This window comes from Miniopterus schreibersii (genome assembly GCF_964146895.1).
Source record: "Miniopterus schreibersii genome assembly, chromosome: 5".
NCBI lineage: Eukaryota > Metazoa > Chordata > Mammalia > Chiroptera > Miniopteridae > Miniopterus > Miniopterus schreibersii.
Window position 1 is genome coordinate 64,547,998 of NC_138106.1, and position 19,209 is coordinate 64,567,206.

Here is a 19,209-nt window from a genome sequence, read left to right on the forward strand (position 1 = left end):
TGCTGAGACACTGTGTATGTCACTGAGATACAAGTGGTACGTCAGCTAGTAAACCCATTGCACCTTTCCAGAGGCCTAAGGAATGGCAGGGAGTGAGGCAGCCTTTGTAGGTCTATAGGATCTATATACATTGTTAGCTATCCAAAGATAGAAACAAAAACAAAATTTTCAAAAACAAAACTCTCAGGCCAAAAAAAAAAAAGAAAAAGGTTAGCTTAAGTAACCTTTAAAAAATATACAGAAGTACAGATTGGTAGTTACAAAATAGTCACAGGGATGTAAAGTACCTCATAGGAAATATAGTCAATAATACTGTAATAACTGTGTACAGTTCCAAGTGGGTACTGGAAATATCAGGGGAACACTTTGTAAAGTATATGGTCGTCTAACCACTTGATGCTGTACAGGTAAAATACAAAATAATATTGAATGTAAACTGTAATTGAAAAAAATACTTTAAATATCATACGGGACCATTTGGTTATAGGGCAGGGGGGAAAAGAACTCACATGAAACTAATTTCAGGCTTTTAAAAAATTTACTCAAATAATCGGATAAGTTTGATTTCTCTCGACAATAATTTTGTGGAAAAAATAAGTGAAATTTTAAAATGAGGACACAAGTAAGGATTATCCCTAGGATAGTTGGTTGTGATGGCAGAGTACATTTTTATGGCACCATTCTAAGTGTAAAACCTTGTGTCCTGATGGAATGTTGACAGATTTGTATGTGCTGCCATATAAACAGTGTTAATTAATTACTGAATTATAAAGTACTTAGAAATGTTGGCCAGTTAATTTACTGGACTCTATAAGGAGGATCCCTTATCCTACAGTGTTGCCTTTGGGGGATGCTGCTCCGATATATTTGACTGCACAAAAGCTTTACCCTTCTTGACTGAGCTTCAAGAGTAGAAGGGATCATCAGTTAGAAAGGAAAGGACCTGGTGTGTAATCTAAATGAAAATGAATTTTAAAGGGGTTTAAGGTTGGGAGACTTTAATGAACTACTTGTTTTCCTTGTTCTTTCTTGCTTTTGCTTCACTGTGGCCTGAGGTGAATGGAGTCCTTTGTTTTGGTTCATCCAAACTGCTCTCTTTAATGTGTGTTCTGGACCGTTCCCAAGAAATGCTGTAGGCTTATGTTGAGGGCCCGCAATCTGAGAAAGAAACAGGGCTTGGAGGTGTCAGACAGTGTGCTACCGCTCAGCTAAAGATTCAGACATCTATGCTTTGCTACAGTTATAAAATTGGGAACTTTCCCACTCAATAAAATGGTAGTTTGGTGTGTTTTTAAATTGAGCTTTTCTTTTGAATAAAAAGAAAGCTTGAAATCAACAAGCCTTCTGTTTGTCCTTCCAGCCACTAGAGGGCAGAATAAGCACACTTCCTGGGACAGGTGTAATTCATTTTGATGGAGTGAGACTACAGTCAGAACACATTTACTAATGTTTATCTGTATAGGAATTTGTAGAACAATGGAGTTCCTACTTTAGGGTGCCTACTAATCAGCAGAGGAGCTTTTTAAAAATGTAGCTTCCTGGGCCTCTACCCTCAGATACTCTGATTTGATAGCTCTGGATAGGATGCAGGATTCTGTGTCTTGGATTTTACTTTGAGAAACATTGATCTTAATGTTTTGGACATGCATTGTTGCCTGGTTATCTTTTCTCTTAGGATTCCAAAGCAAAATGATTATTTTGGAGAAAAAAACTTAAAGAAAGCAAGGTATAGTGGAACTAGAATGTTATTAATTTAAAGATCTTTGTTTAACAAGATTCAAAGGAGACTGGCTTTGTAGGGATTCAGAACCAAAGAAGCTACTAAAAACTTGTTTTTGCATGGAGTTAGACTTCAATCAATAAAGATCATAGAATCCTTAGGCGACAAGACTAATAATTTTTAATTAAATATCCCTTTCATGACCTTCTCACAGTGCAACCTAAGATAAAATTAACCTTTGGATGTAATGAAGACCCTACATAAAATGTCTTGGCATTGTGAACTGTAGTTGCAGAGACCTTCTGAGTAGAGTTTATGGAATCCCGTCGTCATCCTGAACAAGTATAGAGACTCTCCTCTATATGTAAAGATCCAACTATAGAAATGCACATTGTCCTTCTGGCAAGGTGATGATTTGATTTTCACTAGTGCCCCCAGAGAGCGGTGCATCCTTGAGGGGAAAGTTTTGCCATTGCTCTTAATTGGCAAGAAGAATGTGGTAAAATCATTCAGATCTGTGATAGTATGTCACAAGCTAGAAAGGTAGGGGGACAAGTAAAATGAAACTTGGTTCTGAAGCTGGGGTTTTGACCAATGAAAGGAAGATAGTATTTTTTTAAGATGTATATAAAAGCAATGTATCTTCTCTGAGCCTCTCCTGGGCCTTCTTTTCTCTGAGAATACAACCCTCTATCCTCACATATCTCATACAAATATTTTTTAGTGTCACTTCCTCTCTCCTTCCTAGTTTTCAAGGTTCTTCTGTGATTGTATGTGGATGACAAAGAGAGCTCTGTAAACACACACAGATGTAAAAATTATTTTTGAAATTAAAGGCTAAGACTGTAGAATGTTATTTTAGATATGATTTTATAGAAATAGGAAGATGCTTTTTCTTAGGAATGATGCTGTCTTTACAATAAACTTTAATTATTAGCACTTTTAATAATCTGTACATGTTATTAATCTGACAGTGCTCCTGATTTTGATGCTAATATGAATTATTATATTGAAGTAATCCTTCCAGTAGAGGAGTCTCTAAAAGAGGTTTGGTTCCTTGAAAGTTCAGTAAATCCAATAATGTTAGCCACTTGGGAAGCCTATTTATAGTTAATATTTGGAACAGATGATAAAATGAGAATCTGTGCATTATAATCATAGAGCACAGGATTTGTGGTGTTAACTTCGTTGTGAGCTCTGGCTCACATAAGATAAAAAATCAAATCCTTACAAAATGGGTGGACTAATGAATAGCCCAGAGCTCCTGAAGCTCTCTTAGTTACAGGTATGCCAATAATGAAGCTTCCCCTAAGCACTTAGGGCAGCCAGGAGGAACCTGGGGGTGACTGGAGTCCCTGGCCAGTCATCTCTGCCTCTTCATCTGTTTCCCCCCAGTGCCATGGAAACATGTTTTCTGTTTGTGCCATTATGTGACAAAGGTTGGGAAGCACTGTAAAGGCCTTGTCCTTTAATTCTTTCTAGTTTCTGTTAATAATTTTATGATCAGTTGATTAGTACCCTTCAAAATGTTACTAGTACCCTCTCTTGATTTTTATCTAGAAAAACATCTTATGCAGCAGCATTATCAATGTCTACTTTGAAATACTATGTAAAATGAAGTATGCAGTTCCTTCTAAAGTTCTAGCCCAAGGTGACTTAAAAATAAAAATAGTTTTGAAAAACATTTAGACCATCATGTATTTTGTAATACAGTTGGGTCACTGCTGATTCCCAAGATAAATGTGTTTAAACAGAAGCTTTCTCATTCATCACCAGCCTAAACTTTCATCCAGATTTATTTAATGATGATGCAAGGCCACAGCATTGGTGTTGTAGTTCATCACCATGGAAGTGTTTCTGTCAACAAATCCTCTCTTGGCTATTATGAAATTGATTTTGCAGGGAAAAGGAGGATAATTGTGAAAGATTTCTTTTACTTCTAAAGATCTTTACAGTTTATCTAAATGTGTCTAAATGAATTGTTTTTACAATCAATAGCTGGCAATAAAATTAACCACATTAAATTAACAGTTACGAGGGTAGAAAAGGGGAAATGGCAATGAGCTACTTTGTCTGAAATAATTTTTTTGGAATGTGACTGGGGAACTAGATTTGTAATTTAAAATGTTCCTTTGAAAGCTGTTTTTCCCGCTACAGAAGTACAGATTATGCTGAGAGAGACCTATGAGCCAGATATCAATTTTTAGGCTGCCTTGGTTGAGATTTTCTCACCTACCTTGTAAATGGCATAACAGTAATCACAAAAGAAACTTCCCTCAACATACTTCAAGATCTTTTTTAAACATGCCTTTTCTATAACTTGTGTTTGTAACTATCTTTGGCTTTTATTTGCTTGTTGAAAGGCTAAAAAACAACACATGATTAAGTTGTAAGCTTCTAAAGGCAGCCCACTTACAAGCAAGGTAGGAAGCACCTACCTTAAGTAATCCAAACGAATTGAGTAACCAAATAGGAAAAAGGAACAAAAGTTACATTTTTGCTTTGAAACAGTGTTCAAGAGCACATGTCATAGTAGCTGATTCTAGGTTTGGATGCAGACATATATGTTTTATGGGGATTTTTATCTGTGATATAAATACAGTCAACTCTTGATTGTCAAGGTAACTTGTATTTACAAATGTGCTTTTTCTGGCTTCCTATCACATTTCAAAGCTTTTTACTTTCACCATCAGCTCATGTGTTCACAAAAGCAAATTATTTCATATTATTTTATTCAGTTATTATCAGTACATTAAGTTCCTATGTTCCTAACGTGTGAAGCACTGTGCTGGGCACCAAAGATATTGAGAGACATCTCAAGCCTGAAGTTAAGTTTGCTCCTGAGAGACCTTATATTTCATGTTGAAATCAAAGAGACAAAGTTTTATTTATTTAAACCACTTTCTCCTCCTCTGACATATGATCAAAAGTTGACTGTAAATGGGAAAAGGTTCTGTTTGTTCTTTTCCCAAGGAAGAATTAATAGACATTATGAACAGTAAATAAAATTCTACTGTACATGCAAAAATATAACACAAAATGACCAAAAGAAAATTGAGCAAGCAACGGTAAAAAAACCAAATTATTTACTGCTTTATAATGTTAAGGTATTTCACCAAGACAAGTTGCAGTCAAATTAATGTGAGTTATGGAAAATGAAATACATGAAGATGTATTTATACAAGTGCAGAGTAAATATTTTCCATACAGGTATGTAAATGAAAAGATATACAGTAAGTGCACACTTGATACGACTATGCAGGCAACAGTTAGTTTCAGGTACTGTTGAATAGTTCATGCACAAACCTTCCCAAAGTACAAGTTCAGCCAGTCTTTGGGGGATGTGGAGGGATAATTAAAAAGGATTGAGTTCCTTGCAATAATATCAGTATAGACTGGATGAGGGTCAGTTATATATATTACTTACTGTAATTTGTGATTGTCGAGGAAGAGGTGTGGCGGTTGGTGTGATAGTAATACTGCTGGTGACTTTATTGGTCGTTTTGTTTAGTGCCCCATTAGTTAAACCTTGAGTTCGGTTATCCTGCGGTGGTGTTGAAGGGCTGGCAGGTCTCACGGGGCTGGCTACAGCTTGCATGTAAGGACTTCCTAAGTGAATGTGGATTTTATTATCCTCAGTAGTTATCACACTTGAACTATTACTGTTTGAACGTTGAAACTGCCATGATGACTGCCGGTCTGGGGAGACTCTGAAAATCGCGTGCTTGGCACTGATTTCTATTGGCTCTGGGGAGCGTCCCTGCTCAGGAGAGCTAGCAGAACCAGTCACAGCCAAAACCTGAATAGGTGACATTGTCCTTTCTGGAGTTATAGAACCACAGGACTCTGGGGTCTGTGCTCTGGCAAAGGTTGCCATGGTAATTGGGGACATACCCTGCTCTAAATTCACGAGGCCTTCAGCAGAGGTTTTAGATTTCACTGGTGTTATGGAAGCGTTCTGGAGGATGGTTATCCTTTGCTTAGGGGTGCCACAGTTTGGTATCACTGCAGTACTTGTGTAAGAGTGAGGACTCTCTGTGGTCGGACTTGTAATTTCAAGAGTGGCTGTGTTTTGGACGTGGTCAGGAGTAACCTTTATGTGAAGTGGCTGCCCCGGTGAGTGGCTTAGGACTAGATCTCCAGTTTGTACGAAGTTGCCATTGGGTTTAGTTTGTATTTTTCCATTCTGAGGATGGCCCTCCTTGGATTTCATCCAAGGAATCCATAGCTTCCTGTTAACAGGACAGGGAGTAGATGAGTTGCATTTGAAGGACAGCATAGGTTCCTCCTCATTAGGATCCTCATCCTGGTTCTCATTCTCCTCATAAAACTGACCGTTGATGACTGCTCGTTCCAGAGGAATGAGACTCTTGTAATCGGGTGGTTCATTGTCTACTGCTTCTGTTTGAACTTCTTTCGAAGATACTTGAGGGTCAGAAATTTTTCTTCCATTGAGACTAGGCCGTAGGCTCTTACTGAAATGCCGGTACCTCTCTAACTCTTTAGTGAGGTTTTCAATCTCTCTTCCTAAATCTCTGTTCCTGTTTTCTTGTTGATTGAGTTTCTTTTGCAGAACTGAATGGTCTCCCTGGAGGTGACATATCAGGTCCTCAGTTGCCATGTATTCATGAATTTTCTCTTTCAGTGCCTCCACTTCTCTTGAGAGGTGCCCTGATTTAGCTTCTTCTTCTTGAAGCCTTTTGAAAAGCCATTGTTCGTGGCTGGACTCTGTCTTTTCTGCTAACTGGTACTTGGCAAGTTCCATTTTAACATGTTCCAGCTCTTCAGATAAAAATTGAGCTTTGTCTCGTTCATTAGCATACCTTCGTTCTAGAGTCTCGTACTCATCTTCTGTTTTCATGAGGTCATCCTCAATGGCTTTCATATCCTTTAACTTCAGTCTCAGTTTTTCTACTTCTTGAGAGAGCTCTTTAATCTTATTGTTTTCTTGGTGTAATGTTGCTGTGGACTTATTAGAATCTTGATTTAATTTGTTTTTTAAGAAATCTTTCTCCATTGCTTCCAGTGATTGAAGCCTGTTTTTCAACATACTAACTTTGGACAGGAGATCATTTCCTTTCTCTTCTTCTGCTTTCAGTTTGTTTTTTAAATCATCTCTCTCCTTGGTTACACTGTACATTTTTTCTTCTACATCAGTTTTGGACTTCAGTGCCCTCTTAGTTTCCTCAATTAACTTCTCAGTAACTGTTGTCACTTTATTTTGCTCCACTTGAAGCTGAGAAGAAGCAGCTTGTAACTTATCTTCAGTTTGCTTTAATTTTTCACTCATTGTTTTCCGTTCATCTACCAGCATCACAGTTAATGTTTTCAGTTTAGTTAAATCTTCTTTTAGGGTGAGTTCTGTCTTTTCCAGCCGACTTTCAATGTCTTCTAGCTCTTTGATCCTTACTTTTAAACTCTCCAGTTCTTGAGACAACTGCTTTGTGGTCATCCTTTCTTTTTCTAAGTTGCATTTCAGGGAGTAACATTCTTGTTTGCTTTTGTTGAAAGCATCTTCTAATTTTTCCAGAGCCATAATTCTTTTGTTGAGTTTTTCAACCTCGAGTTTAAAGTCTTTACTCTGTGATGTTTCTTTCTCAAGCCTTTTATTGAGCTCTCTGCATTGCTCCTCCATTTTTATGAGCTCTTCATCCTTCCCTTCCATTTCTAGCACACGTTTCCTGAGCTCCTCCACCTCAGCCATGATGCCAGAGTTTCCATATTCTTCCTTGTTGATTTTTTCTTTTATATCTTGGAGTTCCTCTTCTGCTTTTCGTAAAGATCTGTTTGTTTCTTCTAACTCATCAATTTGCCGGCTGAGTGCTGCCAGCTTTTGTCGAAGCTGGCGATTTTGACTGTCCTCATTGGTGAGCTTTGCCATAATTGTTTCTTGGTTCTGGTGAAACTTTGTGGTCTGCGTTTGCAGTTCTTTCTCTAGTCTGGTTGCCTTCTGCTCTTCTTCCTTAACTCTGGCTTCAGCAAGGGCTAGTTTAGCACGTGTTTCCTTCGTACTTGTGGTTAGGTCTCGGATTTTTTGTCTTTGAAGGGCAAGCCGTGCTGTCAGCCTTTGTTGTTCATCCACCACCATCAAAGCAAAAGACTTCAGTTTAGTCAACTCCTCTTTCAGGGCGGTGACCCTCTTCTCCGTTTCTTGCTCCTTCTTCTCCTGGGATTCTGTTTCTTGGTCAATCAGCTTCTTTAATCTGAAAAATACAAGAGTGCATTCTATTTTGTGATTGGTGCTTTAGTAATTTATCAGCTGTGATTAAACATTTATGTAATTTAGAAAGATTGGTGTTTAGTCAGCTCTTACAGAATACAGAAAGGAATTCCTGAATTTGATGGGGGAGGAGAATCTTGATAGTTATCTTGCTTTTCTGCTTTCACTGCCCCCAAACCCCCCACCCCTCATTGATTGGTAACAGTTGTTCACCAGGAGCCTTAGTAGAAGAGTAAGGGCAAGAATATTTGGGTTAAATTACTTATGTAGTTTATAATCCATAGGCAGTCTCACCTGAAGGCTGTAAAAACAGGTTCAAGTTTGAGTTTGAGATTCAGTTGGACCTGGCTTCAGGACTGGCCCTGCTCTTATCAGCTAATTAATCTGGATAGTAATTTAACATCGCTGAGCTTCAGTTTCCTCATATGAAAAATAGGGCAATAATTGTATTACCTGAGGGGTCATTTGTGAAAATTAAAAGATAATTCATCTAAGATTTCCACAGTGTTGGAATATAGTAAGCATTTGATAAGTGCCGGTTATTACTGTTGTTCTTTTTTATTAATGTGGTTATTATTATATTTATCAAATGGTTTGCTTGAACTGTTACCATACATGTACATTAATGTTTGGTACTCAACTTCCTGATTTGTAGTTAAGGTAAAATTTTATTCACATTGCTTAGAAGTTATGCAGTTCACTGATGGAACTCTCTGCCGATTAAAACTTGGTTTATATTAGCATGACACTGTACCAGGAATCACTTCACGTATATCTTCATATCCACAGTGGACGGTAGTTGAATGAAGGGGAGTTGAGACTTTTCTGAAGGGGTTTAGAGTTTTTATAACATATGGGAAGAGTGCAGGGTTTGACAGGAAAGAGCTTATTGATGAGAGTTAGATGCTAGAAACGGTGGAGGAAAACATCTATTATCAGAAACACAATGATTCCCTCTTAAAAATTATTCTATTGTAGTATTTTATTTTGTTTTATTCTACATTTTAAATTTGTCAGCATAACAGGAGGGCACTTCACATAAAACATAAACTTTCTCTTCCACACACTTTTTTCCCTCAGTAGTAAGATCATAGTTTTAAATTTGTGGCACTCTTAATTACACTGGGAATGGGCTGATTATAGAGGGTGTAATTACAGCTTTGAAGTATTGTTATACAGGAGCTAAAATAGAATGGAGTCCCTGAAGAACCGAACTAAAATACTTGTCATGGATGAAAAGTTATAAATATTTGTTCTGGTCAAGCATGAAGAGTTCATAATATTTTTATTTTATTTTATTTTATTGATTTTTAGAGAGAGAGCAAGATAGACATCGATTTGTTGTTCCACTTATTTATGAATTCATTGGTTGGTTCTTGTATGTGTCCTAACTGGGGATTCAACCCTCAACCTTAGTATATCAGGACAGTGCTCTAACCAACTGAGCTACCTGGCCAGGTCCCATAATATTTTAACATATCTTTTCTCGTAGGAATGAGTTAATTACCCAATGCATGTCTTTAATACTTGCCAGAGAACTTTCTTTTTGAAAGTTGTTTAAGGATCTGAGAGGACATTTAAACTAATTTGGGACAGGCTTCTTGGAAATAAAGAGCTTTTTTGAGATCCTAATCTGCTGTTCTGTAATTACACTACACAAGAGGAACATGTTTAAAATAATTGTATAATGTAAGAATTCCCAAACTTTTCTGTGTGGGGAAGATCCACTTTTAGTTTTTCCTGTTTTGAGAAGCTGACAGGAGGCTGGCCCAAGGGCTGTGGCCTGTGAAATTCTGAAGAAGCTGGGCTGGATGCTGGGGTGGGGCAGATGATGATCTCAACAGTCTTGGCAAGAGGCTTGCCCATGGCTTTCAGCCCTGTCCCACTCCCTGTTTGAGACACCTGGGAGCCTGGGAAGAGAAACATGGCAGCTCCTTCCTGAATGGTCCTGGGATTGCACGACCCAGTGGCAGAGTCCATGGGTAAATCGCTTTGGTGGTGAAACAGTTAGAGAGACTTTGGCAAGGTGTTTCTTCCTCCTACCTTAGCACTGGAATCTGGTTAAACAATGCGCTCAGCATAACTGCAGCAAAATATTTTCCCATTCTGCATCACATTTCTTAGAGTTTCATTAGAGAACAGTTGTACAAAAACTTTTCAAGATTTCTTTTCAACTTAAATAATACCACATGTTATTTCATTTTCAAGAGAAGGAGGTGTGTTTCCTTAGGATATAAAGGAGGGAAGATTGTTTTGCAGTGTAATGAAAAGGCCATTTAAGTTGAATGGTGATTTGTGAATCCTGGCAGGACCATGACGGGCAGAAAGGATTTTGAAGAAGTTTTAAATGTTTCCATTGTGTTCATTGTTTTCAGCAGCAAGCATGATGCATGTTTCTCAGCACAGGACAAGCTCATGTATCTTTTTATGGTTTTTTGGAAATTGGCTGGCATCCCCATCTGTTCCCAAGCCCCATCTTACAAGGTAGGCACTTAAAAATGTCGATTTGAATACATTTGCTCCCAGCATTTTCTTACTACTTTCTTCCTAACAACCTGCTCTTTCCCTGGGCCAGTCCCATGGGCACACCACATGACAGTCAATATGCTAGTCATGTAAAACCTGTTGGGGACAGAAATAGGAGTTTATATGTGGAAAGTGATACCTCTAGCCATCATTTAGGACAGGCAACCAGTGATGTAAACCTTTCAGAGCCAGCTGGTTGCTTGTAATGATATTATACATTGTGGTGGTATGTACATGTAAGAGACAGACAGATGGAGAGAGAGACAAACAGACAAACTAGTTATGCTACTGTATTGGAATTAGCATTTCTGGTATGGTGAATGGGCTTATGCTAAATCATTCACTGTTTCTTGCTTTATATCCAGGAGCATTTGAAGGTTGAAGTTTGAGGTTAGTTTACATCTTGGAGAATAATGTTTCTTTGCAAAGTTAGCTGGTCTTTATAGAATTTGAATCTGCAAGCCTGGCCTGTTGTGTGCAGTGCCCTAAACAAGTAAGCTAATTGTCACACTGCTAATTACTATGCCTGGATGTGTATGTGTATGTGTGCGCATCTTTAAGGGTCTCCCTGCATGTGTATACACAAATACACATATTTGAATATGCATATTTTTTTCTTTCAAGTATATATAGGTGAATGCTTTCAGCAAATATTTGCTGAGTGTTGATTATATTTTAGTCATTTGATGTCCACAGTCATTTGTCCAAAACCTTTGAAACCAAATATTTTCAAAATTCTAAAGTTTTAAAATTCTAGAAAGGCAGTAAAGGAGCATCCACCATATATTATATAATAGCTCCAGCAAAGCCTGTGGCACCACCTCCTAAGCAAACCTCTGAATATTTCTGCAGTGAATCATGTGAATGGTTATATTAAGTGGGATAATTAAGATAGTAAATAGCCTCCTATCTATTCAGGTTTTGCTGCTAAATAAGATCAGAAAAGAAGCTTTGCTGCCACAATTTAGCAAAAACTTTGTGTAGTTTTTAGATTTTTGAAATTGCAGACAAGGGATTGTGTACAATGAAGGCATAGACTATTGGTGTCTTTTGGGTAAGGAGGATGTGGAGTTGAGGGTTTAAGTCTACTTCCTTCTTCAGTAGGATTGGGTTTTAAACCAAATGGTAACTTAGTTTTCTGTCTCCATTATTTGTCTTTGCATATTAACAGATTTTAGGCATTGATGCTGACTGATTTTATATGCTAATACAGGTAATAAAAGTAGATAAGTGATTTTGAGAGCTTTTAACCAGGGTACCCATAATCTTGAAAGCAGTATAAACCTTGAGATGCAGAATGTCTACATATGAAATTCATTCCCTCAGAGCTGTATAGTCAAATTATTGCTACTTTTTCCATGAATAGTTCCCACTAATATGTCCTTATGCAGGGATGTTTGTATAATCTGTGCTAGTGTTTCTCTAACCTCAGCACTATTGACATTTTGGGCCAAAGGATTCTTTGGGGACTGTCCTGTGCATTATAAGATGTTTGAACAGCATCCCTAGCCTCTACTCACTAGATGCCATTAGCAGCCCAGTTGTGGCAACCAAAAGTGTCTCCAGACATTGCCCAATACCTTCTGGGGTGGGGGAGAGGGCAGTTGTCCCTAGCTGAGAACCACTGATCTTTGCATGATGCCTGTGTGCATGCGCTTGTTTTGTTTCAGTCTGTCATTAGAAGTTAGGTTCTTCGTCGTCCTGCCTTACTCAACTTTAATTAAACAAATACAACAGAAAGTTCCCACCTGAGTTACATATACACACCTGGTGATTGTATCTTCCCTGCGAAGGGCTACTCTTTACCAGTGCTTTTTACAGTTTAAGGTGCATTTGAATCACCTGGAAACCTTGTTATGTTGCAGATTTCAATTCAGTAGGTAGGGAAGGGCCTCAAATTTTGCAATATAACAAGCTACCAGGTGATGATGCCAGGACTGACTATGAGTAGCAAGGCTTTACTATTTACATGTCAGATAGTTTCTGGAAATGATATTCTGATTGAATATTAACTCAGCCAATTGTTCAGTATTGATGGTACCCCAATCTATGGACACAGCCTGTATTCCTCACCTAAAGGGCCATCCATTTTTTTTCATAGGGAACACCATGACTAAATTAGCTATCATTTGTCCACATTATTGGAAAAATGACTGAATATTTATGTCATAGGTGGTTGGTCAGTAGCTAAATTTTCACCTAAAAAAGGCAGTAAATAATTTTAGTTCCAATTTGTGATTTTCCTCACACAGCCCAAAGACTAAAATTTGGAGACTATATAATAACTTCCATTTTTTAATTTAGTGTCAGTGTTGTGTTGCCAACCAGTGAGTTAAATCAGTACATCTGTTGGTTCTAATTCTCATGGTAAGCTTATAGAGTTTGGGATTATTATCTCTATTTTATAGCTGTGAAAATCGAGGGTCAGAAAGATCTGGAAGGGCAAAGCCTGTGCTGTTTCTGCATACCACTTTGCCTCTCTAACGAACAACAACAACTACTGCATGGAACTGGTCCACATACAAAGTGTCTTTTTCAAGGATCACTTTCTGTATTAGAAAAACTGTGAAATTAAAGAAAAATTCTCATCATTGTGCTTGTATTCTTTTTAGTTCGTATCTTATAGAGCAGTGGTTTTCAAATGTTTGCTCTTATCTCTCCTAAAATAATTATTTTATTATGTACAACTAGTTTGTTCATTTGAAGAGTAATCGCGGTACTTCCCTTTAGCACATTATCTACTTTTTAAATTTTGCTTATTGGGGTGTGATTGAAAAATAAAATTGGAAGATATTTAAAGTATACAACATGATCATTTGATATACATATAAGTTGTGAAAGGATTCCCATCAAAATAACACATTCATCGCCTCACATATTCACCTTTTATTATGTGTGTGAGAACACTGAGGTTCTCTCTTAGCCATTTTCAGTTATATCACCAGTACTGTCAACTGGAGTCATGTTATATATTAGATCCGCAGACTTGATTCATTTTATAACTGTACCCTTTTACCAGCCTCTTGCTCTTTCCCCCACCCCACCCCACCCAGCCCCCGGCAACCACCATTCTACTCTGTTTCTATGAATTAAACTTTTTTTTTTAGGTTCCACATATAAGTGATACAATGCAGTACATACCTGTCTGTCTTTGCCTGGCTTATTTCACTTAGCATAATGCCCTCTAGTTTTATCCACATTTTTGCAAATGTCAGGATTTTTTTTTTAATGGCTGAATAATATTACATTTTATATACATATATATGTATATACAGAGTTGGACAAAAGTAAGTTTACAGTTGTGAGTACACGAAACAAGAGTTTTTCTTGTATTATTGTATTATTTTCCATACCAACAACTGTAAACCTACTTTTGCCCACCTCTGTGTGTATATTTGTATAAAATCACATTTTCTTTATCCATTCATCTATTGTTGGACACTTGTTTCCATACTTTGGCTATTGTGACTAATGGGGAATGAACATGGAATTACAGATATCTCTTCAAGGTAGTGATTTCATTTCCTTTGACTATATACCCAGAAGTGGGATTGCTGGGTCATCTGGTAGTTCTATTGAGGAAGTTCCATGCTGTTTTCCATATTGACTGTACCAGTTTATAGGCCCACCAACAGTGGACAAGAATGCCACTATCTCTGCATCCTTGCTAGCATTTGTTGTCTCTTTTTGATAATAGATATTTCAACAGTTGCGACTGATATCTCATTGTGGTTTTGTTTTGCATTTCCCTGATGATTAATGATGTTGAACACCTTTTCATGTACCTGCTGGCCATTCGTATGTCTTTGGGAAAATGTTTAGGTCCTTTGCCCACTTTTCATTGGGTTATTGGGTTTTTTGCTTTTGAGTTGTGTGAGTTCCTTGTATATTTTGGATATTCAGTCCTTATCAATAAAAGGTGAATATGTTACCTTTGCTTTTGGTATGAATTCCAAAAAATCATTTCCAAGACCATTGTCAAGGAGCCTACCCCCTATGTTTTCTTCTAGGAATTTTAGTTTCAGGTCTTAGTTTCAAATCTTTAATCCATTTTGAGTTGATTTTTGTGTGTAATGTAAGATAGCTTTATCTTAGATCATTAGATGATGTAAGCCCAGTTTCACTCTTTTGCATGAATATCTAGTTTTCCCAGCACCATTTATTGAACAAACTGTCCCTTTTCTATTGTATATTCTTGGCTCCTGTGAAAATTAACTGACCAAGTATGGATGGGTTAATTTCTGGGCTTTCTATTCTGTTCCATTGGTCTATGTGTCTGTTTTTATGACAGCTCCATAATGTTTTGAGTACAATAACTTTGTACTATGGTTTAACATCAGGACATGTGATGCCTCTAGCTTTTTTCTTCTTTCTCAAAATTGCTTTGGCTATTCGAGGTCTTTTGTGATTCCATATACATTTTAGGATTTTTTAAAAAAATTCTGTGAAAAATACCATTGGAATTTTGATTGGGATTGCATTGAATCTGTAGATTATTTTGGATGGTATGGACATTTTAACAATATTAATTCTTCCAATTCATGAACACAATATCTTTCTATTTATTTGTGTCTTCAGCTAATTTCATCAATGTCTTATAGTTTTTACTTATAGGTTGCTTACCGACTTGGTTAAACTTATCCCTAAAAATTTTTTATGCTGTTGTAAATGGTATTTTAAAAAAAATTATCTTCAGTACTTTGTTCTAAAAGAATTTTTAAAAACTAAGTACTTCATACATTTTAAAGCTGGCATCTGGAATTTTTTATTCAAGGAAATACTTTTAAAAGATATATATTAACCTCTGCCATACAATCTAAAAGTCATCATTGGCAAACCAGTCAGCCAAATCAGATATTCAGGAAAAGTCTGATTCAATTTTTCAACTTAAGTAAATGTGTAAATACCATTTCATTTCTAAAAGAGATGAGGCACAGGGTCTTGCCTGAGTTGTCCCTAGATGAAGTAATAGGCACTGCTCCATCCAGTGGTTGGTTCTGAAACTGCAGCTGCTCTCTCATTGGACCCTCTCAGGAATAAGTCTATGGTTGTCCCTTTGTCTGCGCTCCAGAGGAGTTTTCCAATCCACGAAGATGCATTTGGTAAGATTTTTAAGTAAGATTATTTGAAAGGGTTGTTGGAAAGGAAGAACTCAGAGCACAAGCACTTTTTCGGTCAGATCAGTTTTGGAAAGCATGTGTGTGAGTTGCAGATGTAGACATTGATTCCCTTAGAGCTCTCCAATGCTTGTACCTCTGGAAAGTCTTTGTATACCCTCAGGGGTATGTGTACTCCAGTTTGAAGACTACTGTCTTGAAGTACTCATATTCATGTTTAAGTACTGACAACATAGGATTATAGGAACATTCACTGAATCTTGTCCAATAAAAACAAGTTGTAGAAGCTGGTTTTATGGACACAAATGTGAGGTAGTTAAATCCAAACTGGCTTAAAGCAGTATCTTATTACAGCTTTTCTTTAGAGTTTCTATTATGGCTTAGAACTGTTATAACTTACTGTGGTTTATCACTATTATGTGCAATACCAGTTCCTTCTTTTCTCAAAATATCACATCTGTCATCTTGAATGTTCTTTGCTACTAACTATAATGCTGGTTCTTTATTACAAATTATACATTCTGAAGTTTTCAGCTTACTTACACACACACGTCAGCACACATGCATGACTATATATTTTATCTCCTCTGTGTGAGACACAGTGTTAATAATATGCATCATATAACACATGTATAAAACATGGTGTGCCTAAATGCAACAATGCCAGTCATACCCATAATAATTTATATTATAATTCCCCCCACTTTTGTCTTATTTTTTGTACATTACAATCACCGCTTCTAAAATATAAGCTTGTTAAGAATAGGACACATGTCTGATTCATTTTTGTCTTCTATAGTGTCTATCACAAAGCCCTTACCTGTAGAGGGCACTAAGTGAATATTTTTTTGAGTGAATGAAAGAATGAACAAATATACCTTCTTGTGGAAAATACTGTAGCACTGTTCTAAGTAATTAGTCTTTTAAAGAAGCTGCTCTAATATTTACCATGTGCATGGTTTCAGATATTTAAGAAAATGAAGTGTAAATTGTCTTCCCATTGGTGTTCTCCAAGTACACTGGCCTCTAAAAAGACTCGAGACTTTTGGAACATCTGTCTCTTCCTTACTCAGATCCCTGCATTAGAACTGTATGTGCTTGCTTTTTGGAGAAAAGAGATGGGTGGTAAATAAATGTCCACATCCTAGCCCCTCGCTCTCCTTTGGTTATTTCATTTCTGCAAACAAAGGAGTGGTACTTTTTTTTTCCAGAGTCCAGAACTGTACTGGACAATTATGTTTGTTTATTACACAAGCAACATTACATCAACAGTGAATGAAATAGAAATGGAAATATTCATCTATAATCTGACCTCCATACCACATCAATTATGTTTCTCCTTTTCCAGTTTTTCAGATAACTGGCCTATATAAATTTAGGGTGATTATCTAGCAATAAAGTCAATTCCACAAGCCATTAATGGCATTGTGGTGTTTCTTTTAGCTATAGAAATCTGTAAGTGTTGAACAACCTCAGAGTCAGCTTAGCTTCTCATCTATTATTTTTAGGAGACAGATATGCAACTGTATTTACTATGTGGATCTTGAACTTAAAGTTTTGATGTTATGAATATGGCAAGACTTTTGTTAATTTAATTTCAAACATCAAAGGACTATAGTTAGTACTGGGGCTATACTGAGATGAAAAAGGGAGGTTTCCTGTTCTCAGAGTTTGTAGGCTGTTGAGAAAGAATGAGCAGATAGTTCAGTGCAGTTCAGTGAAGGCTCCAGAATAGTAGTTCTCACATTTTTGGTCTCATGATTCCCTTACACTTGAAAATTATTGAGGGCCCTCAAGAGCTTTTGATTGTGTGGATTATACTTACCAGTATTTACTGTATTAGAAATTCAGATTAAGATTTTTTCCTTTTTTTTTTTAATCCTTATCCAAGGATATGTTTTTATTGATTTGGGAGAGAGATGTGAGAGTGAAACATCACTTGGTTGCCTCCCTTTCATGCCATGACTGGGGATTGAACTACCAACCCTTTGGTGTATGGGATGCTGCTCCACCCGAGCCACCCAGTCGGGGCTCAGATTAATATGTTTTTTTAAATACCCATGTATTCATTAATAAACCTATTATAGCTTCCTTTCATCCGGAACCGCCATCTTCCAGTAATTCGACAAAATGACTAACACAAAGGGAAAGAGGAGAGGCACCTGCTGTATGTTCTCCAGGCCTTTTAGAAAACATGGAGATGTTCCTTTGGCCACATACATGCGAATTTACAAGAAAAGTGATATTGTAGACATCAAGGGAATGGGCACTGTTCAAAGAGGAAGGCCCACAAACGTTATCAGGGCAAAAAGGTAAGAGTCTACAGTGTCACCCAGCATGTGGTGGGCATTGTTGTGAACGAACAAGTTAAGGGGAAGATTTCTCGCCAAGAGAATTATGTACATATTGAGCATATTAAGTGCTCTAGGAGCTGAGATAGCTTCCTGAAATGTGGGAAGGAAAATAATCAGACAAAGAAGGAAGCCAAAGAGAAAGGTACCTGAGTTCAACTGAAGCGCCAGCCTGCTCCCCCCAGAGAAGCACACTTTGTGAGAACCAATGGCAGGGAGCCTGAGCTGCTGGAACCCATTCCCTATGAATTCATGGCATGATAAGTGTTTAAAAAAAAAAAAGACGTCTGTACTGATAAAAATGTTTCTTTTAATTGAGTAGAAATGTGGTATCCCTTCCTCCAAAAAAATAAAGAAAACCCTGTATCTTTAAAAAAATAAAACACACAAAAATAAACCTATTATATGTTAGCATAAATAGCATGTTTTTATAAAAAATAACTTTTCAAACCAAAACCAGCAGGAAAAGTTATATTGTTTTATTTCTGCAAACTCTAATGTCTGGCTTAATTGAAGACAGCTGGATGCTCAAATCTGTTTCACATATTCCATTAGCTGTCAGAGTAATGATGTCACCACACGTCATGTAACCTCTGGAAAACTCCTTGTACACTTGTGTGAGAATGAGAATGAAAAAGATAGTGTTGTTATGAAAATAGCTTTGACCTTACAGACTTCTTGAAAGGGCCACACTTTGAGAACCATTACTCTCAAAGACAGACAGTTGAAGCCTAAATGGTAAATGCATCTTTCACTGGAAAAGCCTCTGGTTTAAGCTGTCACCTTCTTCAAGCTGTTACTAAGCAAGCCCTTTGTTCATCCTGTTGAAGTTGCCAGATTCACTGGCCCAGGTACTGCTTCAGTTTTCCATCATTAATAAAACTAGTTGTTTGCTCCCCACCATAGATGGAAGACTCTCTGCTTTCAAATCCCTCTCTCTCAGTTCTTAGAAAAATCCTAAATGACAAAATTGTCTCCATAAGACATTGGGTTTTGTTTGAAACCACAGTTTGAAATAAGGGCATGGAAACTACTGAGTTGCCTGGTTTTTAAATGGATCCATCCGCAGTTACATGCAGGTCAGCTGACATTTCATTCATTTCAGATCTTTATGAGGCAATTATAGTGAGCATCTACTCTGCAAGGTACTGTGCTTTTGTCAGTTTACCTTTTTCTGTCAAAAACCTGCTTGTATACTTGCATAGATCACTCTGTTCATAATTTATATTAGTTTCCCATCAACAACCAAATAGTGTGATGATATCAAATCCTGTT

The 19,209-nt window shown here is 37.2% G+C and overlaps 2 protein-coding genes and 1 pseudogene across 7 annotated transcripts in view; 2 read left to right on the forward strand and 1 right to left on the reverse strand.

The window, feature by feature from the left end:
• The window catches only part of CMSS1 (cms1 ribosomal small subunit homolog), a 340,238-nt gene that overhangs the window by 21,662 nt on the left and 299,367 nt on the right, over positions 1 to 19,209 (forward strand). For 2 of the 5 annotated variants that reach the window (XM_081139359.1, XM_081139362.1), the window contains exon 2: positions 10,316 to 10,424. The exons of 2 other annotated variants lie outside the window; for them this stretch is intronic. In XM_081139359.1, the coding sequence (XP_080995485.1) occupies positions 10,331 to 10,424 (94 nt within the window). In that variant the 5' untranslated portion in view covers positions 10,316 to 10,330. The remainder of the gene's footprint in view (positions 1 to 10,315; positions 10,425 to 19,209) is intronic. One more of the 5 variants, XM_081139360.1, reaches the window with a different exon arrangement.
• Positions 1 to 19,209, reverse strand: part of FILIP1L (filamin A interacting protein 1 like) — a 277,711-nt gene that overhangs the window by 15,832 nt on the left and 242,670 nt on the right. Inside the window, exon 6 of the mRNA XM_081139356.1 lies at positions 5,148 to 7,923. Coding sequence (XP_080995482.1) covers positions 5,148 to 7,923 — 2,776 coding nt within the window. The remainder of the gene's footprint in view (positions 1 to 5,147; positions 7,924 to 19,209) is intronic.
• On the forward strand, positions 17,714 to 18,195 carry LOC308558137 (large ribosomal subunit protein eL21 pseudogene; annotated as a pseudogene). The gene has a single exon. The product of its transcript is annotated as a large ribosomal subunit protein eL21 pseudogene (transcript).